Below are 26,338 nucleotides of genomic sequence, written 5' to 3'. Positions count from 1 at the left end.
TCCCCCCAACACTCAGATACCTAGCCTTCCGTTCCTCCTCCGCCCCCCACCGGCCTCACCCGGAACTACGTTTCCCAGGAAGCATCGCGGCAAAAGGACGCGTCCCTTTAGCAACTCGCCGTGACGAACTTCGCACGCCGGTCTCCAGATAGCTCTGAACTACGCTTTCCAAGGGGTGTCGAGGATGGCCCGCGGCCTACTAGCCCAAGCAAACAGGGCCTCTCAGCGCGCCAGGCTTGGAACTACATTTCCCAGAATGGCTGCAGGGTTTCCCCCCCCTCCCAAATTGGCTCGCGCGCAGGCATGCGCAGACGTGCCGACGGGGAGGCCGAGGTGGGGAGGAGGAGTTGTCGTGGCGGCATCGTCCCGAAACCGGTGGAGGTTGGACGCCGGCGGGTGCTCTGGAAATGAAATCCCCGGTCCATAGGGCAGGCAGGTGAGGAGGAGGGGCCTCGCCAGAGTTCGGCGCCCCTCAGGCCAGTTGGGTGCGTCTCCTTGAGAACGGGTCTGCCTGGGCGGCGCTACCAAAGTCCGAGGCCGGCGCGCAGCGGATCACGCCTGGCTGGGGCCTACCTGCGCGCCCTGGTTCGGCTTCCCCGGCGGGAGCCCGGCGCACAGCGTCTGGCCTCGGGGTCCGCTCCTGCGTGAATCGGGAGAGGGTGCTGCCGGCCACACGTCGTTGGCGTGCCCCCATCGGACAGGGCCCTGCCTCAGTTTCCGCACCTCGGAAACGGTAGGGCGGGAGGAAACGCGAGGAGATGGGCCGAAGCTCCCACGAGCCGCGTGGGCCGGGGGCAGCGCTGGACGTCGTCCTACCTCCCATTGCTTGAACGAACGGTGACTTCCCCCCAGGTTTACCTGCGGTCGGTGGCTAAATGCGAGCTTCCCGCCGGGCCCACCGGTCTGCCCCTCGCTCCTGTCCTTCGTGAGTGCCAGCTCTCCGGCCTCCTTTCTGCTCCAGGAGCACCGCTGATCCGTTCCCGCTCACAGCATCTCCAGAACTCCCTTCCTCTCGCAGATCTGAAAGTCTGCCCGGTTCTCCCTCCCACCCTCTGCCCCAGCCCCGCGGTACCCCGTATGGGTGGCATTAGGCTGTATGTCTTCTTGGGACGGGCTGACTGCATGTAGCACAATGTTCTCTGCGTTCACCTGTGACGTGGTGCGTGTCCGAATTACCTTCCTTTTTAAGCTGGTTAATAATTCGTTACGTATATGGATATCGCATTCTGGTTTTCCATCCATCACAGGGCTCTTAAATCTTACAGGAACATGTTACCCTTGCTTAAAAACCTTCAGTGCAGAGGTGCCTGGGTGGCTCAGTGGTTTAAGCCTCTCCCTTCGGCTGGAGTCGTGATCTCAGGTCCTGGGATGGAGCCCCACATCGGGCTCTCTGCTCGGCATGGAGCCTGCTTCCTTCTCTCTCTCTGCTTGTGATCTCTGTCTGTCAAAACAAACAAACAAACAAACAAACAAACAAAACCCTTCAGTGCAGACTCTTGACCCTGGCCTGCAAGATTCGGTATTCCTCTAGTTTATGTGGTGCCTTGGTGCACATCCGAAGAGGGTGCCCTCAGAAGGACTGCGGCCCGAGTGGGCCCGAGCCAGGGCATGGGCCTGGCAGGGAGATGGAGGGCGGGATGCAGCAACTTCTCCCAGATAGCAGCCACTTGTAGGGAGCAGGTTCACCTCAGCTTCACCACAGTACCACGTTCCTTCAGGCATGATCGTGGTTCTCCACCACAGTGGCCCAAGGGTTCTGAGTCAGGTCCCAGACCAGCCACATAGCATCACCTGGGGGCTGCTTGGAAATGCAAACTCTCGGCCCCCACCTCAGACCCACTGATTCAGAAACACTGGGGGTGGGCCCTGCACTTTGTTTTAACAAGCCCTCCAGAGGCAATAGGTCAGAATTGGCACCCCTCACAGGGTCCTTGTGCAGCTGCATGGGTAGATTACATGCAAAGCCCTTACATCCTTCTGGGTGGAGAGGAAGGAGTTGATAACAACCACTTTTTTTTTTTAAACTTCACCTTCAGTTAATGTAACTGATAAATGGAAGCCCAGCCCCCATGCCTCCCACTCCATATAATAAAAACAGCTTACTTTCCCACAGAACGTCATCTACTCATGTCTTGCATAATTCATGTGTACAGGTCACCTTTTTTTTTTAAGATTTTATTTATTTAGGGTTGCCTGGGTGGCTCAGGCAGTTAGACATCTGCTTTCTGCTCAGGTCGTGGTCCCGGGGTCCTGGAATTAGCTCCTCCTCAGGCTCCTGCTGATCCTCGCTGTCCCCCTGCCTGTACTCTCTCTCTGCCAAATGAATGAAAAAAATCTCAAAAAATTAAATTCTATTTAGTTATTTACTATTTTAGAGAGAATGTATGTGTGAGTAGGGGGAGGGGTAGAGGGAGACTGAAAATCTCAAGCCGACTCTGCTGAACTCAGAGCCCAGTGCAGGTCTTGGTCTTAAGTCCCTGAGATGAAATCAAGAGTCCCATATTTAACTGACTGAGCCACCCAGGCGCCCCAAGCCCTTTTAAACGTGGAGCTCTGCATCTTCATCCTGCACTGGGCCTCACAGATTAAGTAGCCATTCATATCACACCACCTCGATAACCAGTGTAGTGTCGGCACATAGCCCTGTTCCTCCAACACCTGAGTGCACCATAAATACTGGTGAGGAATGGAAAAAAGGAATGACTCCCTGGATGTCCTTCTTCCGCTTTTTCACCTGGTAACATCATACATTCCTCAGCAATCCATTTAGATGCTGCCTCCTCCAGGAAGCCTTCCTGGATAACTCCCACCCCAATAAATCTGGATGAAGCTCCTCATCTGAGCTTCCACAGTACCCCTTTTCCTCTCCGTCTTGCGCTTGGACTAGTTTTGTATCTGCCCTGCTTATCATCTGGCGAGCACCTCAATCACAGAGACGCAGTAGTCAGAGCTCCCAGCTTGGGGCCTGCCTGGGTGAGTGAATAAGGATTGAAGGAAAGTGGTTCTTTATTTATTTATTTATTTATTTGACCTTCCCAAGGCAGAGGCTTAACCCACTGAGCCACCCAGGCGTCCCTAAGGAAAGTGGTTCTTAACCTTACTTCCCAGGCCTGAGGGCAAAAATTCTTTTGGCAGCAGATCTGGCCCTTATCCTACCAAAGCTCCTGGGCTGCTTTGTAGCACCGCTATAATTATTACTCAAAATAGTAATTAACGTTTTCTCTTTTGTATGGTGCTTTAAAGTAGGAAGATCCTCCAGGGTGGGGAGGGGATTTGGTTCATGCCTGGAGTCCAGCCCCTGGCACCGGGAGGCTCAGGTGATGTTTATTGGATAAACGGGTGATGGATGAGTGAGTACGGAGCCAGCCAGCCAGTCTGCACCCCAGCTCCTGGGGGCTGGATTGTGAGTCTGAGTCACCTTCGCCAGGCCCCAGGAAACCCTCAGGAATGAACAGTTAAATTATGAATGAATTGCTTAATGAGGGGCACACACTGCCTATTATGTTATTCCGCCCTACGCTCTCTCTGGAGCTGCAGAGCAGATCAAAGCATCAGCCCATTTTACAGCTTGGACAATCGAGGTTGCCCTAGGAGACAGACTAAGAGAGGCACAACCAGCAGCGGGTGCAGCAAGCCCACTCTTCCCGCCCTGTGGCCCTTGCATGGCCCAGGTGGCAGGTCTTCCACTGGCCGGGAGAGCCTGGACAGGCAGATGGTGAGCAGGCCGCCAGCTCAAGGGAGCCAAGCAGACCTCACCTGCCAACCCAGAGAATTCCCTGGGAAGTTCTGCCCAGCTCCGTTTCCACACATCTGCCCAGAGCAAACGCAGCCTTGGAGGCCACAGCTGTGGGCGGTTCTCTCAGCTTTCATCCCCCGTGTCTTGTCTCAGAAGGCTAGAGGGTTCTGGGGGTGAAGTCAGTGAGCTGCACTGGGCGAAGAATTGGAACCAGAACACCTGCTGTCAAAGTCAGGCTGATTGAAGGTTCTGGAAGACTGGTCCCAGGGCACCTCAGGAGGGCTGGAAGGTGAGTGCAGCACAAGGTGGCCAGGGGCTGAGGAAGCATGATAAAGGAAGAGGGTCACTCATGCGCTGGGGCTGTTCGTGATTTCTGCAGTTGTGGTGTGTGAGTCCGCGGGCGCCGTCCCAGGCCTCGGGGCTTCAACAGCACAGTTATTCCCTCCCAGTTTGGCCAGAAACCCAAGATCAGGGTGTCAGCAAAGTTGGTTTCGCACAAGCACTAACCACTCTTAGCAAGAAGGCCAATTCTCTGGTATGGGATCCATCTTTCTTTTCTTTTCTTTTTTTAAATAATTTTTAGTTTCATTTTTCAAGAAAGAATTCCAACCAAGCTTGAAAATAACACTCTTGGGACCCCTGGGTGGCTCCGTCGGTTGGGCATGTGCCATCAGCTCATGTCAGGATCCCACGGTTCTGGGACTGAGTCCTGCATGGGACTCCTTGCTCAGCGGGGAGCCTGCTTCCCCCTCTTCCGGCCGCGCCTCCTTCTGTGTGCACAATCACTTTCTCTGACAAATAAATAAGATCCTTAAAAAAAAAAATTAAAAATAAATAAATACATACATAAATAAATAAGAAAATAATTTTCTTGTATAAATATGGAATACAGGTTGCTGTGTGATGTGGCCTTTCCCCAGTGTCCCTTATCCGGGGATCCTGAGGACTTCGTGTGCCGTTTTGTGCCATGCTACAGACGCCTGCCAAGGTTTGACATCTCTCCTCCACGCTGGACATCCTCAAGGAGGAGGGCCGAGGACTAGGGCGGGGGCATCCTGAGTCGGGGGCAGTGCCCCTCGAGTTCTCCGAGACTGGGTGCCACCCTCCTCTGGCCCCAGAAGTGGGACCAGCCACTCGAGAAACATCTGATGTCCTGCGATAATACCAGGAAAAACTGCCTGCGGTAAATACACTGTCGTTGAAAACACGAGTCCTGCAGCAACAGGGAGTGTTTCTCAGAACCTTACACCCACTTGGCATTTATGATGAGCTTTTATGGCTCTGAGAACAATTCGCTGCCGGAAGAGGAAAGTGAGCAGGCTCTAGAGCTTGTTCATACCAACAACCGCTCACCCCTTCTTGTTAATGTACTCTTCCAGCAGGTTTTACTTGAAATGGATGAAACCCAGGGAGTCAGAATATGTGTTTCTTATTAAACAATAAAGTCATTGCATATATTTAAATCAAGTTCTTTAAAAGCTTTTTGGCTTTACAGGGGTCTTTATGTTTTTATTTATTTGTTTATTTATTTATTATTAATTTTGATTTGTTTTATTTTGGTTGGTTGGTTGGTTTTGGTGTGTGTGTTTTGTTTTGTTTTTGGTAATCTTTTTCCTCTCTGGGTGTCAAGAGTGTTCGGAAATAAAGCACAGTGTAAAGCCAGTCCCAGCTCAGCAGGTCTGGGGAGAGGTGGAGGCTGGGAGGGTAGGAGAGTCTGGGGCAGAGGCCTAGGAGTGGCGGAGGGCTCAGTAGCAGCTCTCAGATCCCCGTTCCCACTTGCTGCCCTCTTGACCATACTATCTGACGTATCAGCGTCTCAGCTTCTCTGGGGCTGAGCATCTCCTGCCCCCTTCCAGCCCCATGGAGAGTGTGAAGATGAACGTCTTTGAACACATGAAAGTTTTGAGCGGCCCCATGAGCACAGAGCTGCCCCAGACTGGGCGAGGAGAGAAATGACTACCAGTGTGGCCTTGGGTGTCGAACGAAACTAGACTTAGGCAGCAGGCTGGCCTGGGGCACGATGCTCCCCTCCTCTGTCACCAGTTTTCTCCTGCGTGAAATAGAAGCAGCGAGAGTTTCTATCTGTAGTCGTTGAGATGCATTCAGTTACCAGTCCTGAAAGCTTGGTTCCAATTTACTTAAGCTTAAGGAAGGGTTTATCAGCCGGCAGGGAAGTCCTGAAAAAGGGACCAGCTCCAGAGTCCCTTTGATTTAAAGGTACTTAAAGACTTAAAGATGTCACAGGGCGCTGGGGTGGGGCAAGGGGACATCTGGGTCAATCAGTTGGTTAAGCATCTGCCCTCAAGGCTCAGGTCATGATCCCAGGGTCCTGGGATCAAGCCCCGCATTGGGCTCTCTGCTCAGTGGGGAGCTGCTTCTCCCTCTGGCCCCTCCCCATGCCCCCCATGCTTGCGCACGTGGCCCCCCCCCCCGAAATAAATTAATAAATGCATCTTTTCTGCTGCCTGTGGTGTGGATCTGTCCTCAAACTGGTATCCCTTGACCTGGGGCCACAAGCTAATGTCCAAGAAGAAATTTGTGAGATGTTCTTGGCGCACAGGTGTTTTTATGGCAGTACAGGGACAGGACCTGTGAGCAGAAAGCGCAGTGCATTGGCTGCAGGAAGCTGGTGCTCCAGGAGGAGGGGATGCGCAGGGAGGAGGTGATTGTAGACTTCTCATTCGAATTCCTACCCGTGAAACTACTTTGACCAGATTTCTCTGGTCCTTACCATTCAGTTCGGTATTAACTGTGGGTAAGATGTGCGGACAGTCATGAGACCCATTAAGAATGCAGTAGTGAGGGCCACCTGGGTGGCTCAGTGGGTTAAGGCCTCTGCCTTTGGCTCAGGTCATGATCCCAGGGTCCTGGGATCGAGCCCCGCATCAGGCTCTCTGCTCTTTATCGGGACTATGAAGGCGATAGGTCAGCCTTCCGGGCTAGAGGTGAACATTTCTCTGCTTCGAACTCTCAGCCACCCTCACGGTGACAAAATGACTCACCCCCACCCCAAGCATCGCATCCTGTATTCTGCCCTCTGGGAAGAGAGCCAGGACAAACTTACCTGTCCATACCCCACTGAAAACACCTCTTTATCCTGCTGGCACGAATGGGGCTACATCTTACCCAGAGACAGAGGCCACAGGACGTGATTCTGCTTTGATTAGCTTGGACCTATGGCAGGTATTCCTCTCACTTCCCAAAGCCCAGGGGTGGAACTGTCCCCTTCAGTCCCATGCACCCCCACCCCTGCGCCTGAAATGCAAGGAGGAAGTGTGGAAATCTGGGGAAGCCCGTGGCAGGGAGGGTGTCTGGTGTCCTAAAAGCGCCCACCGGGTCCTCTACGCAGGGTCGCCAGATACAGCAAAGAAGAATACAAGACACACAGTTCCATTTGTATTAAACCACAAATAATTTTTTGTGGGTAAATACCGGCACATTTTCATCCTAAAAAATAACTCGTCGTTTCCCTGGAATTCAAATTTGACTGGGCGTCCTGTAGTTTGTTTGATGCTAAGTCTTTGCAAACTTTCTCGTGGGCCAGACTCGCTTATGCACGGAGTTAAAGTTCCCATTCTGGCTCGTTGAGTTGGGGGAGGGGGGTGGGACTCTGCATTTCTCACAGGGTCCCGGGGATGTGGTGCGGCAGGCTGGAGGCTCACACCTTGAGGACGGATCTGCAGGACCTCACCGGGGTGAGATGGCGAGGAAGCCTAGAACAAAGCGCACAGCCCTGCGCCCAGCCCAGGATGAGGACTCAAGCCGGTTGCTCAGGTTGCTCATTATCACAATGATCTGGGTGCGTGTGTCCTTCTCCCTGACTCAGGACACTTCTCAGTGATGGTACAGAAGCTGCAAAGTCTCCATCCACCCTGCAGCTGTTCTGGCCGCTCAGTGGCCAGGGAGGTTTCATCAGGGGGGACACGAAAGGGCTGGCACCTGGGGCTTGAGCCCCGGGACCCTTACGTTTCTGCGAGCAGAGCAGTGCTGGGGGGCTCACCTGCCACTTTGCCCAGCCCATCTTTGTTCACTCACGTTGACCCAAATGAGGTTTGTGGGTGCACCGTGCTTTGGTCACAGCGACACAAACGCCAAAATGGGGATTTCCTGGAAGGAGTCGGGAGGGACTCACATCGTGGAAGTGAGAGCCCAATGACCAAACCTCAGGGGGGCCAGGGAATGCTGGGGACACCTGTGCTCAGTCCTCACCTCTCATCTCTCAGAGGTGGACATTTTCTCCTCCTGCAAACTGGCTTCCTCCACAGGGTGCAGAAGCAAAGCTTCTCCATCCCAGAGAGAAAACTCCCAAGGAAGGGCACGGATTGGCCTGGCTCGGGTCAGATAGTTGCTGTCTGCTTCCTTCTCGATAGGCACGCTCCATTCTCTCTCTCCCTCTCTCACCTCCTGCACCAACTTATTCAGTCCCGTGGCTTTCAATTCCATCTAGGTGCTGAGGGGCCCCTGAAGGGGAGCACGGCCATTGCGTTCACTGCCTCACATCTGGAAACCCCGCACTAGTTAGGGTAGAGGAACCTTCCAGAAGAAAGAAACTCATGTGATTTAGTCTGTAATAAATACTGTGGCTGGGGGGCTTATGAACATCAGAAATGTATTGCTCATAGTTCTGGAGGCTGGGAAGTCCAAGATCAAGGTGCCAGCAACATCACCTTCTGGTGGAGGCCCTTTCCAGGCTCAGAGTTGGCCTCTCCCTACACCCTCACTGGTGGAAAGGCTAGAGATTTCTCTGGAGTCCCTTTTATAAGGGAATCAATCCTGTTCATGAGGGCTCCGTCCTTGTGACCTAATCACCTCCCAAAGGTCCCCATCTCTTAATATCCTAATATTGATATGTGGTATCACTTTGGGAGGTTACATCTCACCACGAGTTCTGAGGGACATAAACATTCAGACCACCAATATACATTATATATCAGCGATATGCAATATCATGGCATGTCATATTATTCACTTTCTTACTTAGAAAATTTTTAAGTGTGATAAAATAGATAGAGCATAAAATTTACTGTTTTTTTAATAGATAAAGGGTATTTTTTCTTAAGATTTTATTTATTTATTTGATAGACAGAGATCACAAGTAGGCAGAGAGGCAGGCAGAGAGAGAGGAGGAAGCAGGCTCCCCTCTGAGTAGAGAGCCCGATGCGGGCTCCATCCCAGGACCCTGGGATCATGACCTGAGCCGAAGGCAGAGGCTTTAACCTACTGAGCCAACCAGGCGCCCCAAAATTTACTGTTTTAACCACCTTTTAGTTCACATTGTTGTGCAATCATCACAATCTGTCTCCAGAAGTCTTTGCATCTTGCAAAACTCAATCTCCAGACTTGTGAAACCCTCCCTCCCACCTTGCTCCAAGACCCTGGAAATCACCCCTTCTCTATGAACTTGACTCCTCTAGGCACCTCGTGGAATCATATAGCCTTTGTCTTTCTGTCTTCTTTCACTTCGCATCACACCCTCAAGGTTCAACCAGACTGCACTGTGTGTCGCAGTTTCCTTCCTTTTTAAGGCTGGATAACATATGAACCACATTTTCTTATGCCTCAACAGCCACTTGTTTCCATCTTTTGCGATTCATGCTGCTATAAACATGCATGTACAAATTAGATGCTTACTTCTTGATGATTTAACAATGTTGGGTGAGCATTGGGCACTGGGAGAGATGGTTGTGGAGGGACCCCATCTTTTCTGGGCTCTACCATGCCCTAGGACCTGGGTATTTTCTGTATCCAGGGAAGAAGGCATGGAGCAAGCATGCTTGTTTTTCAGAGCCGAGGCTTGGAAATGGTCTGTGTCCCTCTGCCTGCCCCCATCTTAGTGACAAGTATGATCATGAGGCCACACTCAGATGCCAAGACTGGTACCTGCAGTCCCTGGAAGGGAAGACGCACTCCAGGGGTGGCTCTATACTTTGGAAGGGAAGGGCAGGTTTCTCTGACCACTCACCCATTGCTACTTCATCCCCATCCTATGCTTTGGACATATCCTGTTACTGGTTGGGCAGTCTTTTTTTTTTTTTTTTTAAGATTTTATTTATTTATTTGACAGAGAGAGTGAGCACGGGCAGATAGAGTGACAGGCAGAGGCAGAGGGAGAAGCAGGCTCCCTGCTGAGCAAGGAGCCCAATGTGGGACTCGATCCCAGGAGGCTGGGATCATGACCTGACCTGAGCTGAAGGCAGCTGCTTAACCAACTGAGCCACCCAGGCGTCCTGGTTGGGCAGTCTTAAGAGAGACTCAGAAGTATCAATGGTTTCAATCAGACAGAAGGTCGTTTTGCTCACGGAGGCACAGAACCTGTTTTTCACTACTCCAACAAGTGTCTGTCTAGAACCTCCTAGCTTACTACTCCACCATCCTCAACACACAGCTTCTGTCCAAGATAGCTGCTCCAGGTCTCGCCAGTCTGGCCAACTGGGAAGGTGGAAAGGGGAGAGGGAGGAAGCTGTGCCCCCCGCTTGGCCCTCATCTGGCCACTGAATGATCTGAGTCAGAGGACACAGATGTGTCTCAGCTCTCATGATGTAAATAATAATAATAAAATAAAATAATAAATAAATAAATAAAATAATAGTAATTAGTTTTTAAAAATTTACTTTTGTGGTACTTCTGAAGATGAGACAGTCATATCTGACCTTTTATGTATACATTTAGTACAGTATTTTTTTTCTGAAGGGATGTTATTAGATCAACAATGCACACCTTACTATTGATGCAGACTGAGACGTGACCCAGACAGTGGACAGAGCGGAAGTAACAACACTAGTAAGTCTTACTGATCACTACCATTTTCACCGAGACTTGGCTATGAGGCAGGTCCTGGGCTGAGCACACTTGCACAGATTATTTCACTAAATTGAGTCTGTGAGAGGTGTCATTCAACAAGGGATTCGGACGTCCCCATCCTCCTGACTCCCAAGCATGGTGACTGTTTCTTTTAATTTCGTAACGAAATTAAAAGAAGTATGGATGGTTTCAATCAGACAGAAGGTCGAAACAGATATGACTGTTTCCATGAGGACGATCATAAAAGGGTTACAGTAACCCTGGTAAGTCATCCTTAAATGAGAGCCAGAGGGGCTTAGCCTATGAGGACACAGTGGTGTAAACAGTTATATTAAAGTAGCGACTTTGTGTGAGGACCCCGAAATGAGAGCCAATAGTCGGTGGGGGGGGGGGGGTTCCTAAGTGCTGGCCTCCCATTAGGGAAGAAGGCGAGGCCCCCGCCGCTGGGGCCAGTGGTCTACTACGGGAGGCGGTATGTGTGAGCACTTCTGGAGCACAGGCTTTGCATTCCGGGCGTGTGGCTTTCGGCAGGTGCCTGAGCTCGGTGTCCCTTGTTATCTGCAAAGTGGGAACAGGTTATTAATGGGACCTAAAGCATGCAAAGCCCTCGCAGGCGCCCAATGTGAAAAAGGAGGGCACTGAGGCCAAGAGACAGGCAAGGCTTGCTCTGGCCCTGGAGCTCTGGCAGCTCCAGGGGTGGCTCCGAGCCCCGGGGACCTTCCCAGACGAAACCAGAGCCCAGCTCCCGTCTCCGACCCAGAGGAAAGTGGACCGGGGAAGGAAGAGGCTGGCCGCTCGGAGTGGCAGGCGGCAGGTGCAGGAAGCGAGGGCACTTGTGGGGCTTGCCTCGGGGCCAGCAGGATCCCCGTCCTAGAAGTTCAGCCCGGTACCGGGCAGGGCTCGTCAGGGCTGTGCCCCGGAGCTGTCCCTGCGAGCGGACGCCGCACCCGCCACGAACCCCGGCACGGAAGGGGTTACGATGATAGAGACGACCGGAGGACCCGGGGTGGCATGAGCGGCCCTCGACGCCACTCTCCCCCACACCTTTCCGTCCCAGGCTCGCGCGGGGCGCCGACCGCGCAGGCGCGAGCGGCGATCGCCGGGCTCGGGGTGGGGGGAACCTCCCGAGACACCCGGAAGTCTCCGCCTAACGGGCCGGGCTCGCGCCTCCTGTCCTGGAAGGGGGCGGGGCCCGGAGCCCCTCGGCGCGCGGCGCCATAGAGCGGGAACGGAGGACCCTTGTCCTAGACCGTCCGGAAGTGGCTCCCAGGGGCGCCCGCTCCGCACCATAGAGCTGAGGGGGGTAGCGGCTAGGGGGTCTCCGGGCTCGCCTTCCTAGAGCGGCGAGGACGGGGTGGAGGCCGGCGGGGGGGGGGGGGAAAGGGGGGGGAGCAGCGCGGGCGGAAGCGGCCGGGAAGGTCACTTCCGGCCTGGGTGCCCGTCCCCCTGACCCCAGGGTCTGAGTCGCCGCTGCCGCCGCTGCCACCATCCGCGAGGGAGGAGCGAGGAGGAGTGCGGCGCGGCGGCCCCGGGACCGAGGAGGTGAGGGGAGGGCGCGGAGACAGGGGGGGCGTGAACCCGGGGCCGGGGTGGGCGCGCGCCTCTGGGAGCCCCACTGCGGGCGGGGGGCGGGCGGGCGAGCGCGACTGGGCGGGCGAGTGCGCCTGGGCGGGCGAGTGCGCGTGCGCGTGCTGGGGGGGCGTGAGTGGGCGCGCGGCCGGTGACGCGGGCGGGCGAGGGCGCGCCAGGCGGAGCCGCGGGGAGCGCGCGTGCGCGCCGGGGCCGCGCCGGGGCCGCGCTGGGGAGGGAGCGCGCCTGCGCAGCGCCGGGGATCGGGCCGGGGGCTCGGGGGTGGGGACGCCGCAGGCTCCCCGGCAGGTCGTGGCCGGAAGTGGTGGTGATTCCCGGGGGAAGTTGAGGCCCCGGTGGGGGAAGGGGACGCGCGGGCCGGCCAGGCCTGACCGGAAACGGCGGTCCGGGGGGCACGTCTGGGTCCCCGGCTTGTTCCCCCTCCTTTGCCGCTCCTTCTCGCTTCCCAAGAAGCCCGGGTTCCGCTGCCGCCGCGGGCGGGCTGCGTGAGGCCTTTGATCCGCCGGTGATTACGGCCTGGGTCCCCGCGGGAGGCTCATTCATTCGCCCCGGCGCGGGCGGCAGGCAGGAAGCGCGTGCGCCGGAGGGGAAATGACTGGGCCAAGGTCAGGCACCGCGTGGCCCGCTGGACCGGGGCGGACGGGGGCCGGGCCCCAAGGCCACCCCGAGGGCTCCCGGGCGCCAAGCTGTGCTGCTTGATCCCGCCCACCACTCCCAAAACCGACCTCAAGAAGGGACACCCCAGTTCGTGGAGACGGGGGTTGGGCAGCCACAGGATGGTGGCGTCCCACGACGGAAAAGTGACCCAGAGGCTCTCCCAGTGCCCGGCCCCATGCTGGGCACTGGGACAGGGTCAAGAACAAGGTCCCGGAGCGGACGGGCAGAGACGGGGACCTGGACACGGAGTACCTCCTCCCCCAGAGCAATTGTGGGAAGGTCTCCCGGCAGAGCCCTGTCCAGAGGCGTTCAGGAAGAGGTCACTTGGTGTGTGGCTGCCTGCTGCCTGGCTGTATTGGGCAGTGCTGAGGACACAGTTGGGAGTCAGCCGGCCTCTGCTCTGGGGAAGCACGGTCGCTGTTGATCCCCGCTTATCCCCTAAGACGTAAGCCTCTTGGGCTAAATGCAGGTGGCATCCATCTGCCTGCTTTTGCTGCGGTTCCTTGTGGTCCTGCCTCAGCCCTGAGAGCATTGGGATCAGATCCCCACGTTGTTCTCTCTTGTCCTAGCTTTTTCCCCTGGAGGTTTTCCAGATCTAACCCCCACCCGCACACCCGCTGAGCTGAGGAATGGGAGAACCCCAAGGGCTTATCAGCATGCCTGACCCATGAGCAACCGTGTGGCCTTAGAAGTGCTGGGGTCAGACAGAACCGAGTTCAGATCCCAGCTCCATACCTGGTGCTTTGTGACCTTACAGCGTAAATGACTCTCACATTTCAGTTTCTGCCTGGATGAAGAGGAATGGTGGTAATAGCTTTGACTTGGTAGGGAAGCTGTTAATGCATGTCCCCTCCAGAGAGCTGAGCGGAAGCTATGTGAGAAAGGCTCTGGAGCCAAGCATTCCTCGTAGGCCAGGCCTTGCCTCCTGTCTCTTCCAGCATGGTGACCATGGACCTGTCACTTTCCTCTTTCCCCATTCCCTGTGGTAGAGAGCACAGTCCAGCATTTTCTGGATAAGGCTGGTCCTGTGCTGGGTCCATGGGCACAGTGGTCCTGGCACAGTGCTCTACTATGGGGTGGGAGAGAAGGGTCCCTCGGTGCACGTTTCTTGAGGATCCCCTCTGCCAGACCCAGAGCTGGGTGACACTGGGTGGCAGTTCCTGTCTGCAGCAGCTTGGAGGCCTGTCGGGGACACATATACAGAGGACCAGGGAGAGGGCTGGGGGATTTCCCAGAACATCCCTTCCGGGAACTGTAGGTGCCCAGAGGGAAGCTTGTCCCCGTGGGAGGTGGTGTATCTTGTGCCTTGAAAGACAGGGAGGGATTGGCTAAGAGGACCCTGGGGCTTGGGGGAAGGTGATGGTGAGCTCTGGACTCACCACTCTGGCCTGTGGCTGCAGTGAGGGCAGCAGTAGTCAGTGCTGGGGACACAGCTCCCCGGGCACCTGTGCTCAGACACATGTCAGCCTCCAGACCTTGCTTGCTTGCCCTCCATGCTGCCCAAAGCCTCACGTGTACTGGGGCCTCCAGGAGCCAGCTGCGGCTTTGGCCTCTTGGTGACAGATTAAATTTAACGGCACTTGCTTCCTGAGCACTCAGCAGGCGCCTGGTCCTGTGTCTGGTCCTCGCTGTCCCAAGCTCTCTGAGGTCTTGGGATGGGGTTGGTTGCCCCCAGTTCAGGGGCGTGGGATGGAGCCCCGGGCCCCATGGTTGCACTGGGAGCACTGGCCTGCACATGATTCCAGAGCTCGGCCCTTTACTGTAATGCCACGGACTCTGATGACTTCTTTCTTTCAGCCACCGCTGGGGTCTGGGGGAGATGGAGGCTATCCTCAAGGCCTTTTCAGTGTCCCATCATCGGGTAGCAGGGAGTGCGTTGCATGAAGGGTCACTGGCTGGTTCAGGGCACCCTAAGCTCCAGCCTTTCATTTCGGGGATGACTCACGCTGGTTGCATCAGTGGCTTTGTTGTAGTAGCATGGAGAGCTGTGGCCTCACGACCATCGAGCAGCCAGCCACAGGAGTCTGGATGGGTGGCCAGGGGCCCTGAGCTGCTCCCGCCGGCCACCTGGGGCCACAGGCCGCGACTATAATGATGGCGGTTGAGGGAGCCAGTGCCAGGATCCTGAGGGTGAGGAGGAAAGGAACGATGACCTTGGCCGCTGGCCGACCTGGCTGGAGTCTGGTGCCTCTACTTGGTGGCTGGCTCTGTGAACTTGTGTGAACCCCAGCTTTAACAGTTTCTTGTCAGGGGTTGCCAGGCACATCCTGGGCACCTGGCTTCTGGCTGAGGGCTTCACACACGTTACCTCTGATCTGGATGCGGGGCCAGGAGGGTCAGGAGGCACAGAGGCCAGAGCACCTTGTCCAAGGTCACATGGCTGCGGGGTGGCAGGGCTGAGTTGGCAGCCTGCCCGGAGAGCTTGTTCTCTCCTCTCTGACGGTGGTTATGGGCTCGGGACTGTAAACCCATTGCAGTGGGTATGAGGGTCTGACATGTAGTCTGTGCTTTGAAAAGAGAGGACACTTGAGCTGAGGGAAGGGAGAAGTCTGGGAAGGTTTTCTGGGGGAGGTGCTACTTTCACTGGAGAGAATGGGCAAAGTGGAAGGACGTAAACACCCCCCCCAAGAATGGGGGTCCGGCCTGATTGAGGGGTGACAGACAGAATGTGGCCTGTAGGCGTGGTTCCATCCTTTTTTCCCCCTAGAGAATATTTTTGTTTGTTTAAGCAGTTTTCAGTTACTTATCCAGACTAAGGAATGAGGAGCATTGACTGACGTGTCTGAAGACCTGGATGCTGGGTGTTCCTGGACAGTGGCAGGTGGCCTCCGGGCTCCTGCCGCACCTGCCCGCATAATTGTACAAGGAGGCTCTAGGAATTCTCGATACTGGTTTATCTTGGAGATAGCGGGGAATGGGGACCAGGGCCTCTGGAGTTTGCCGCCTGCCTGTACCCCCGGGAGGGCCACACAGTGTTGGAGGGGGGGCCGGCTGGTGCCCCTGAGGATATGGGGACAGCGGCAAGGGTGAGGCCTGTGTGGCTGGGTGAGATGGGAGAGAGCAAGCCATGAGGTAGGCTTACCGCGAGGCTGCCGGTCAGTGAAAAGAGGAAGAAAGTGGGGTTGGGGGGCAAGGGAGCAGGATCAGAAGAGACTGCTTTGGTCAGCTCTTTCGGTGTGCTGGGAAACCCGAACAAGGCACAGATTGCGTTCTGGGGAAGTACGGCCTACCAGCCGACTCTGGGAAGATGGAAGAAGTCTGAGCAGATTGTCATTGTAGAGGAAATGGGGAAAGTTGACAGAGGCCCCCGTCTGCCCCCCAAAAAAGTACTTATGGTTCTGATGGTGTTGCTGAATTGGAAGAACAGGTGGGAGCCTAGCAGCATCAGCTATGGGTGTGGGAGGTGGCCTGGGTGGGAGGTAGAGGAGGGAATGGACGGGTATTTGGGCCTGAGGCTAAGGGTGAAGCCACCCACAGAAAAGGGAAGTGGGTGGGAGCTGGAGAGGAGAGCATAGGGGTCTGCCTGCACCGCCAGTGGGGCTGTGGAGTGTCACCACCCAGGCTGAAGAGGGTCTGCGGTCTGAGTGGCCCCCAGCCAGTCAAGGACGCCAGGGCCAGCCAGGCTGCTTCCCCTCAGTGAGTCGCGTGGGCTGGGTGGATGGTTCCAGGTGGCTGTGTGGGCTGGGGAGGAAGGAAACTCAGTCCTGGGATGCGGGGCGGGGTTGGGGCAGGGGTGGCCCTTGGGAGGGGAGAGGACTCGGGGCAGCTTGAGGACTGGCTGCAGGTGGGAAGGTGGGCAGTGGGGCTGGGGGGCTGGGGGGCTGGGTTTGGATTTGGGCAGGTGCAGCACGGGGTTCAGGTGGGGCAGGGATGTGAACCCCAGCAGCTCATGGAGGCGTGAGTCTCCTAGCACATGACCCCCCCTTGGGAGTAGGTGCCCCCATCCCCACAGAACACTGTCATCGCAGAGGGAGACTGTACTGGCTCCCCTTCCCCTGCCCTCGGGAGTCACTCATTTCTATCCTGTCTCTGCGGGTTTGCTGTTTTTCATGCGTGACGTGGTCTCTGTGTCTGGCCCCTCACACGGTGAGATGTATTCAGGGCTTGTGCTGTGCGGCATGTCAGTGCCTCACCCCTGTGTGACGGAACAGCGTTCTCTCCAGTGGTCGGGGTTCACCTGCTGTTGGGCGGTTGTGTCGTCTCCAGGTTTTGGTGATCGTGATTTATGCCTCTGAACGTGTGTGTGGATTTCTGCGTGAGCGTGTTTCTGTTTGTCTTGGGTTTGCGGCCATGAGTGGAGCTGCTGGACCCCGTGGTCCTTCTGTGCTCCACCCTCTGGTCCCCCATTTCACATCCCTGCCAGCAACGCCGGGGGTTCCAGTTTCTCCACAGCCTTGCTAGCACTGGGTGTTTTGTGTTTTCCTGGGGCCTCCTGTGGTTGAGGTCTGTTTCTCTGTTGGTGGAGGAAGTCCTCTTGTTAGCGCCTATCAGCTCTTCATGTTCTCTTCTGAGAAGTGTCTGTGCAGAGCCTGCTCCCATCTTTACCTGGACTGTTTGAATTGAATGACTTAAGAGGATGAGTGGTCTGTGATATGGGGGGGCGAACTTGAAAGGGGCGTTGGAAGGGGGTAGGCGTGGGGAGGCGGGGGAGGGTGGACGGGGAAGGGAGAGAGTGCTGGACTCTGCCCCCTGCCAGCACAGGGGTTAAAGAGCCACTGGATTTGGTGACCAAGAGGCTGGGCAGGGGGAGGTCGCAGATGGGTGGGAGGTAGGAGGAGGTAGAAGTCGCAGCTCAGCTCTGAGGGAGAAGGGGAGGGGAGGACGGGGTGTGGGTGGAGGATGGGTGTGTATGTGTCCCGGGAAAGGGAAGGGAAGGGAAGGGCCTGGGGCATAGGTGCTGGAGGGGCCCTTGCTCTGCAGGTGTCTGGTTGCTGGCACAGGGGGAGGGGAGGCGGGGAGATTGGCAGCGGAAGAAAGAGAGGGGCTAATTGGTGGGCTGGCATCCAGAGGAGGTGGGCGGGATCTAATAACAACAATAATAACAATAATTTGTCTCAAGCTTAATAGCCGCCGGCCTCTGTCAGCCCCTGTGTTAATTGGATCGCTCAAAGGCCTGGCTGGGGTGGGCTGGGGTGGTTTGGGGGAGGCCCTCCATCTTGGGGAGTGGAGGTCGGAGCTGGGCAAAGTCACAGAGAGTGGGGCAGAAACTGGGGAGCTGGAGGAAAGATGGGCAAGGCAGGGGTTCCGAAGGTGTCAGATTGCATAGTCAGCCTTCATCCAGAGCAGGCTGGGGGCCTTCTGGTTGCCAGACACGGTCACGCCCCAGTGCTTCTCTTCGTGTACAGTGCTGTGGAGGGGAGGAGGCTAGAGCCCTTCCCCCATGACCCTGAGATCCTGGTATAGGACCCACAGGCCCAGGGTCAGGTCAGCCCACCGGCCTCAGCAGCTTTTTGAGTGATGAATGACTGAGTGGGAGAGGAAGGGACCTGGGTAAGGTGTAGTGAACACCTTTCCCAACTTTTCAGTAGGACCCCTGGTTAGTCCCTGGCTCGGGCGCTGTCCTGACCCTTTCCTGGCCCCCGGGGGGTACTTGCTGGGTCTTGTGGGAAGCAGTGGGGAAGCCCCTGGGGCGTGCTCCCTTGTCCCATCACACTTTGTGCACAAAACACAGACGCAAGGTAGCCTTACTGGGATTTCAAGATGGGGACCCCCGAGCTCCAGCCGCCTCAGACGGGCGTCCCTCCTGTGGCCCCCGCAGCCACCTGGCCTGCCTTCTGCCCCTCTCTCCCTCCCGTTGGAGGCACAGCACGTCCAGGCCTTTCCTGTTTGGCCTGGGATGTGTCCCCTAACGTCTTGGCAGCCCTTATTTGCTTGCGTCAGGGTCAGCAAACATTTTCTGTAATGGGCCGGAAGGTAAACATTTGGGGCCTTATAGGCCAAGAGGCAAAACGGAGGACCTCGTGTAGCTACTTAGACATCTTCTAAAGCGGGACTGTGTAAACACGCAGGGAAAGTCCGTCCTGGCAGGGGCAGCTCACAGGCAGCTTACAGCCCTCTGGGCTCCAGTGTGTCCCCCAGAGAGGGGAGGGGAGACTTTCCTCTGCCTCTTAGGGTTTCTGGCCAGGACTGACTGAAACAGATTAGCAGGACAAAAGCCCACGGATTGTATTTCCACAGACATGGGACCCACAGACGTGCTTCTGCACGGGGTTGGGGGGCCGAGGGGTGGAGGCTGTGGGGAAGAGACCACGGCCCCTGGCCCACAGGCAGAGAAAAGGTCTGTGTGTCCGGGCTCCTTTCTCTGGAGTCTGGAGGGAAGGACAGGGAGGGCCCTGTGCTGGGTGGCTTCCATCTCCTAGTTTCAGGAAGAAGGGTGGCTTGTTCTGGGTGAATGTCCCCGGTGGAGACCAGTCCCTGCGCTGCAATCCTGCAGTGGGGCGGGGGTAGGGGGTGGCGGGCAGCAGGGAGACAGGGAGGGGACGGAGCGAAGGCTGAGGCCTTGTCGCTGCAGGAAGCGGGCCTGAGGTGGAGACTCGGGTCTGGGAAGTCCCTGCTTTCAGTGACTTACGTGCTGCTCGTTCAGAGGAAGCACGGGGCACCCGCTGGGCAAGTGAGTCTAGTCTGCATACACGCAGGGGGGCAGAAGGGCAGAGGGGCAGGCAGCCCGGCCCACTGCCTCAGCCCTGCCGGCCCACAGCCCTGTGAGTGCTCACTGTGTCTTTCATTTTAAACTTGTTTTTCTTTTTCTTTCTTTCTTTTTTTTTTTTTTTTAAGGCTTTATTTATTGGTGGGTGGGACATGAGGTGGGACTGGGCAGAGGGAAAAGCAGCCCAATATGGGGCTCGATCTTAGGACCCTGAGATCATGACCTGAGCTAAAGTCGGACACTTAATGACTGAGCTGCCCAGGCGCCCCTTGTTTTCCTCAAAGATATAGCTGGCTCTGTCAAGTGGTCCGTGAATGGGGGTGTTTCGTCTAACAAGTAGAGAGGTGCTCCTTTCTTATCTCATTTTCACTGTGGCCTTGTAATCAGACAGCCCCATACAATTTTTTAAAGTCTGTTTACTTTTTTTTCCTAAAGATTTTTATTTATTTATTCCTGAGAGAGAGAGAAGCAGAGGGAGAAGCAGGCTCCCCGCCAAGCAGGGAGCCTGATGCGGGACTCGATCCCAAGACCCTGGGATCATGACCTGAGTTGAAGGCAGATGCTTAACTGCCTGAGCCACCCAGGAACCTAAAGTCTTTACTTTTTAATTGAGATCTAATTTGCATGTTGTGCAGTCCTCCCTTTTCACGCGTACAAGTTAGTGGTTTCTGATGCATTCACGGTATTGTGCAACTGTCACCACCATCTGGCTCCTGGGTTATTCTCATTGCTCCGACTGAAACAGCTGACCCATTACAGAGGGTCCCGCCCCACTCCCACCCCCAGCACCCAGCTGCCCCCGGGTCTGTCCTGGATGGCTGTGGAATCCTCTCTCCGTGGCCCTTGGAGACTGGCTTCCCCCACCCCCATGGTGTTTGCATGGGAATAGCACTGCCGGGAATGTGGGTTTACGTCTCAGGTGTGCACCTGGGAGTGGAGTTGCCGGCTCCCAAAGTAGGTCTGTTTATTGCGGGAGGAGCTGTCAGACCGCTGCCCCAACCTGCACACCCAGGGGCAGTGTGCAGGGGTTTGTGCGGCCTCACTGTCACGGTCACCCTGTGTGACCTGACGGCCGGGCAGTGGCATCCCCGCGTTGCCCCCTCCACACCCAGTGATTTTTCCTGTCGCGATGCACAGCCCCCCGGCCTTCCAGAAAAGAGCTGTCTTGTCTTTTCCCCTATTACAGAAGTAATCACTCGTTCTAAAGAATTAAAAAGTTGAGATGAACTTGAGAAGCAAAGAGGGACAAGCACTCTTGCTGCTGGCAGCAGACGGCTGGCAGCTGCTGCTCCCGAGACTGTGGCATCTTTGGGATTTTTCTCGGGCTTTGTCCCATGTGGCGCTGACGGGTTCTCTCCAGTTTTTCCCTGCTCTAAATCTGGCTGTGAGGAACTATTTTTTGTCTGCAAGAAGCATTTTCTGAGGTCTGGGTTTCCCCTCAGATCAGCTTCTGAAGCAGGGGGTTGCCTGGTCAGGGGCCCCCAGCGCCCACGTGCGGCTCCACAGCTGTGTGGCGACTGTCCCGTGGCTCCAAGCCCGGTGCTGTGCCAGCGCATCCCAGCTGCCCGCTGTCGCTGCTGCTGCCATCCAGATGCTGTTTGCTGCTGCTGCCGGCAACCTCCAGCACCCGGGCCCCTACGTCTGTGAGCCCCAGTGTCCTCGTCTGTGAAGCACGGGTCATAATGACACCGACCTCAGAGGGGTCCGCACATTTCACCCACTCCTCAGTGCTCTTTGTGGCCTCGGAAGCCCTGCAAGAGAGCCCTCCCACCCCTGTGTCTCTAGCCTCTCCTCAGGGCTTTTGCACGTGCTGTCCCTGCATCCCTCCTCCCTGCTCCTCCTACAGGGCCGCTCCTGGGGCTCCTCCTCCTGGGAGATCCTCCTCCAACCTCCTGATGCAGCGGCCCATCCCTCCCCTCCCAGCCCCTCCCCTCAGTGCATATCTTCTCGGAACTTCACTGGGTGAAATTGCCTTTCATGTTCAGATCCTTGTTCCTCACTGGCAGGGCCCTCTTATGTGGCTGGGGCTGTGGCCTGCTCACCAGGACGTTGTCCAGTGTCGGAGCAACGCCTGGCCCATGGGGAGACCCTGCACCTCCAGGGTGGGAGTGATGGGGACAGGGGGGCAGAAAGACGCCAGCGCCCACAGAACTGCTGATGCTCCCGCCTTCTCTCCCATGAGGCTGACGGGAAGATCCCGTCTGATGAGGGCCCTGCGGGGAGGGGGTCCTGTGGTCCTCGGGCAGCTGTCCCGTGTCGTGGTGGGCGCTGTGATGCTGCGTGGAGCCAGAACCTGAGCAGGGCACCCCCTGTGTTTCCTCCCCGACCTGGCCCGACCGCGTGGTGGCTCCCTTTCGTCAGTGGCAGGGCCGGTGGTGAAGAGGCCTTGCCCTTGCCTGAGGGTTCTGACCAGGGACCCCTTGCTGGCCTCCTGCCAGGCACCTGCCTTCTGTCCACATTTCAGTAGCGCCTCCGAGGCAGCCACTTGCCAGCCCCTGCTCAGGGTCCCCAGCGTGGCTCCTGGCCCCTGAGATGGGTTTGCCTTTGTCTTTGCCTGTGTCCCGTGCTCTTCTCAATCCTTGTTGACAGTTGGCTGGGTTTCAGGACGGCAGAGCAGTTGGGACCAAGGAGTCTGCAGTGGCACCGTTGGCATCCTGTCCCTGCTCAGCGATGACCTCACTGTGACCTCACGTCCTCTGCTGTGACGTGGGGAAGGGAGTTGTTGACAGCACGGCAGTGCAGGGTGGCACAGAGCTGAGGCCAGTGGCCGGAAAATTGGACCCCGGAGTCCAGGTTTGGCTCATGGGAGACAGGTGGGATGCCGCTGTGTGAGTGAGCACTTGTCTGGTGAGGACCTGGCCCGGACAGCCCAGGTTCACGGTTCTCCACGGGCTCTCTGCCTCCAGGTCTCGGTCACTTGTGGCTCAGCTTCCTCCTCTGCGTGCTGGGCGGCAGCGTGGCCCTCTCAGAGGGCTCGGGTAGGACCGAATGTGGTAATGGCATCTAACCCACATAGAACTGGGCCTGGACCTGGGAGATGCCTGCGAGTGTCTATGAACTGGACAGGTGGCTTCTCAGAGCTTCTCTCAGAGATCAGCGGAGGTTACTGAGGGGACAGGCTTGCGCCCGCTGGTAGTGGAATGGGTTCCTTTTGGTGCCTGTATGGTGGTGAGCCCCCTGTCAGTGGGGGATTCAAGAGAAGTGGATCTGGTATAGTGTGCTAGGGGCAGATGGTTGCTGTTGGCGGGTGCTTGTGTGCAGCCGCACCCCTGCGGAGAGGTCCCTGTGTGTGGGGGGCGGGGTTTGCCCTGAGCTGCATGCACTCAGCTTCGGGGACCAGGTCCCCATCCATGGTGTGTGGGATGCCGTTTGACCTCTGAGTGGAAGTCCTGCCTGCCTGCAGGCTTCCTGCCGGGGAGTGGCGCCACAGCAAGGGGCAGGTACCCCTAAGTGCCAGGCCTGCTGCAGTGCAGGATGGCGAGACCACCTGGAGCTGGGGGCCTGCCCTGGCCTCCGGGTGCTGCCGGCCAGCTCCTCGCCCAGCAGAGGGGCCTAGGTTGTCTGCCCTGGGAATCAGGCCCTGCCACATGGCGCCATTGCCCCTGGTGGTGGTGAGCGGTGAGAACCTGACCCTCGAGGCCACTAAAGAAGGAGGGGAGCGATTTCTCCTCGGCAAGGCCTGCTGTGTGGGGTGGGCAGTGGAGAGATGAAGACACGTCCACATGGTACGTGCGCTCAGACGTCTCCAGCGGCTTTGCTCCTCAGCCCTGAGGTGGAACAGCCAGATGCTGTCCGCATCGGCCAGTGGACAGACGACATGGAATGTGGTCCATCCGTACGGTGGAGTCTCGTCCAGCCGTGAAAAGGACATTCGGACAAGTCCTGCGAACATTATACTGAGTGAGAGAAGGCGCAGGACACCCAGTGATATGGCATCCCGTTTCCCAAAACCTCCAGATCTGGCAAATCCTCAGAGACGGAGGCCGCCACTCCCTCCCCCGAGGTCAGCATTGTCTGGCCGCCCCTCTGAGTGTAGATGGCCAGAGGCTCGCGCCTTCCAACAGGACCCCCATACAGTCTTTCTGGGAGACCTGAGTGCATGAACCCCTAGAGCAGTCAGGTGCCCATGTCGGCTTCGCCATTTCGGGCTCCGTCTTGTTTCAACCTCAGGCGCGTGAGACGTGTCGGCATGTTGGTGGCGGTCCTGGTGCAGGGCGGTGGCGGGGAGGGAGGCTGAGGCAGGGAGCTGGTCTCCCCAGGCTCCAGCTTGTGGATGGTGGAGCCAGGACACATGCCTGGCTGGGTGGCTGCAGTGCCAGGCTTCCTCCTCCCCCCGATGGTGCGTGGCCTTGGGTTGGTCCCCTGCGCAGGGGGGAGATGAGGGCCATTTTTCCATTGTCCCTCAGGTACCAGCTGTGTGTGCTGTCTGCCTGCCCGGGCTGAGCTGGGTGCTTGGAGCTCAAGCGCGGATTGGAGCCGACGTGGCGCCTGCTTTCCTACTCTGGCGTCCTCTGATCTCTGCCCTTCTGTCTCCTCCCATTCTTCCAGGGACCCAGACATGGAGCTGCGGGAAGAGGCCTGGTCTCCGGGGCCGCTGGATTCCGAGGACCAGCAGATGGCCAGTCACGAGAACCCAGGTGAGGTGGCCTTGGGCAGTTCTCAGTACCCCTCCTGGACCCGGGCTTCCTTCTCCCCCTGCTCCCGTGGCTCAGGAGTGATGCCTCCTTCCTCCAGAGGGTCACAGGCACCCTTGGGGACCACTTCTCTCCTTCTGCCCGTCCTCTCCACCCTCGTGGCCCAGCCTCGCTCCCCGGTGTCCTGGCCCCTCTGCCCTGTTTCTAGGTTGTCTGCAGGTCTCTCAAGCGAGAAGCTATAGACGGAGGGTGGGCATTGTGGGGCTGGGGTGACAGGACCACAGAGGAGGGCGTGATGTGTTTGGGGGGAAAAGCTGAGTATCTGGGTTTTTAGGGGAAATCTTCCACTTTTTCAATATCGGTATCCTGTTGTGTTTAATAAAGCATTATTTGGGTTGAATAAAACTCATCTCTGAGCACTCGGGGCCTGGGGTTTGCTTGCTGAGACTCTGCTTTCTGGTTTCCAGGGGTTTTCCTGTAGGGCATCCGAGAAATAAAGCATGGGCTTGGCTTTCATGCTGCTGTCGGTGTGTTTTCGTGCTGGCCGTTATGCCGGCGTGGCGTCAGCAGGTGTGTTTTTTACACAGAGGCCAGAGGGGAGAGATTTTTGGCTTTGCAGAGCCCGGGCCCCTTGCAGCGGGAAGGCAGCCAGTACAGAAGTGAGTGGACGCGGCCACGTGCTGGTAGGACTTTACATTCACAACGGGCACTGGGTCTCGGCCCTGGTGCCAGCATCCCACAGTCATCTGCGACATGGGCCACGGGGCCTGGACCGTGGTTGGGGGTAGGGTTTTTAAAGCCTCTGGGCCTCCCCCTACGGGTTATCATAAGATCACCCAGAGGAGCATAAAGAGAAACTCCCTGTAGGCAGGTCCTGGTGGCCTTGGCTATCAAGGAGGAAGCAGAGTCGGGGTCTCCGTGCTCACTTTGACCCAGCAGCCCTCCGTGGGGAGGACCATGCCCGTCCTTCCTCGCTGTGCCTGTCTGGGCCTGCTTCTCCTGCCTCCCCTGACACACGTCCTTGGCCTTCTAGCCCTTTCGGAATTACTTTAAAAGCCCGTGTGTTACGGGGGCATTGGAGCTCACGCACATGACTCTGTTTGCACTCAGCTTCAGGGTTACCAACGTCCTGGCCAGTCTCATTTCTCCATTTGTGCCCTTTTCTCCCCCTGGAGATTTTAAAGAACATCCCAGATCCTGTCTTTGCACCCATAGGTCCTCGAGCAGGTGCGGGCTCTTTAAGAGCAAACATGAAACCACAGCTCCAAAGTGCTTACTTCACCCAGCGAAACACCCAGTCTGAGTCACAACCCCAGTTTTCTCCAAACTTCTGCCTTGGAGTAAGTCAGGTTTAATCCTCTGATTAGCTTGTGCTCCTTATGAGACCTGCACAACGTCTGGTGGGTTCTCTGCTCCCCCCCGTGCGGCCATCCGAAGCCTGTTCTCCCCCACGGGAACCTGTCGGCCGCCCCGCTCCAGCATGCCCTGCTGCAGGGCCAGCCACCATGACCCCCGTGCTTAGCTCCTGGGCCTTGAGCCTGGATGCTTCTAAGTGGCTGTGCGTCCCATGGTTGTGGGCCTGCCCTGGGGAGTCCTGCCCACCTGGGTCTGGGGCCTCTTGTGGGGTGACTGGGCCAGACTCCTGCCCTGAGACCCAGGCCTGACGCCCGCGGTGGGTCTGACCTGCAGGGTGGGGCAGAGCTGGGAGAAGGCGGGGGGGGGGGGCTCCTCCCCTGCCCAGGTCTGAAGGGGGCAGGTGGAAGGTGCTGTTAGAGCCCCGAGTTGCAGCCTCATGGCCTGGCCAACCCTGGGAGCTCCCTGGGCCCTTCTGATCTGACTTCTGGCCTATTGAGGATCCACTACATGTACATTCTGGATGTGGCCACGGAGCCCTCCCAGTCCCAGCTGCCACTGCCACCACCACCTGGCACCTGGATTGCCACCCTGCGGTGGCCTCCAACCAGTCTGTGCGTCTACCCTTATCTGTAGCCCCCAGCCTGAGCTGCTTTTTTTTTTTTAAAGATTTTATTTATTTGATAGACAAAGATCACAAGTAGGCAGAGAGGCAGACACAGAGAGAGGAGGAAGCAGGCTCCCCACAGAGAGAGCCCAATGTAGGGCTTGATCCCAGGACCCTGGGATCATGACCTGAGGCGAAGACATAGGCCTTAACCCACTGAGCCACCCAGGCGCCCCCTCAGCCTGAGCTTCTTGAGGTGAGGCAGACACAGAGAGAGGAGGAAGCAGGCTCCCCACAGAGAGAGCCCAATGTAG

General features: G+C 57.0%; 1 protein-coding gene and 2 long non-coding RNA genes across 4 annotated transcripts in view; all 3 read left to right on the top strand.

The window, feature by feature from the left end:
* Positions 1-64: 64 nt before the first annotated feature.
* On the top strand, positions 65-5,228 carry LOC132005717 (uncharacterized). The gene is made up of 2 exons (XR_009400880.1): positions 65-436; positions 4,629-5,228. It is a non-coding gene; the product is annotated as an uncharacterized LOC132005717 (long non-coding RNA).
* Positions 5,229-11,925: 6,697 nt separating this feature from the next.
* The window catches only part of ZNF787 (zinc finger protein 787), a 21,839-nt gene continuing 7,426 nt past the window's right edge, over positions 11,926-26,338 (top strand). The window contains exons 1-2 of the mRNA XM_059383204.1: positions 11,926-12,079; positions 23,979-24,067. Coding sequence (XP_059239187.1) covers positions 23,989-24,067 — 79 coding nt within the window. The 5' untranslated portion in view covers positions 11,926-12,079; positions 23,979-23,988. The remainder of the gene's footprint in view (positions 12,080-23,978; positions 24,068-26,338) is intronic.
* LOC132005722 (uncharacterized) overlaps positions 24,076-26,338 on the top strand; it is a 3,171-nt gene continuing 908 nt past the window's right edge. Inside the window, exons 1-2 of one of the 2 annotated variants that reach the window (XR_009400888.1) lie at positions 24,076-24,723; positions 25,280-25,404. This is a non-coding gene — a long non-coding RNA (uncharacterized LOC132005722). Of the gene's footprint in view, positions 24,748-25,279; positions 25,405-26,338 lie in introns of both variants that reach the window. The other variant, XR_009400889.1, reaches the window with a different exon arrangement.

The sequence above is a fragment of the Mustela nigripes genome, chromosome 17 (assembly GCF_022355385.1).
Source record: "Mustela nigripes isolate SB6536 chromosome 17, MUSNIG.SB6536, whole genome shotgun sequence".
Classification (NCBI taxonomy): Eukaryota; Metazoa; Chordata; class Mammalia; order Carnivora; family Mustelidae; genus Mustela; species Mustela nigripes.
Note: the sequence above shows the minus strand (reverse complement) of the source record. Positions and strands in the feature narration are given on the sequence as shown.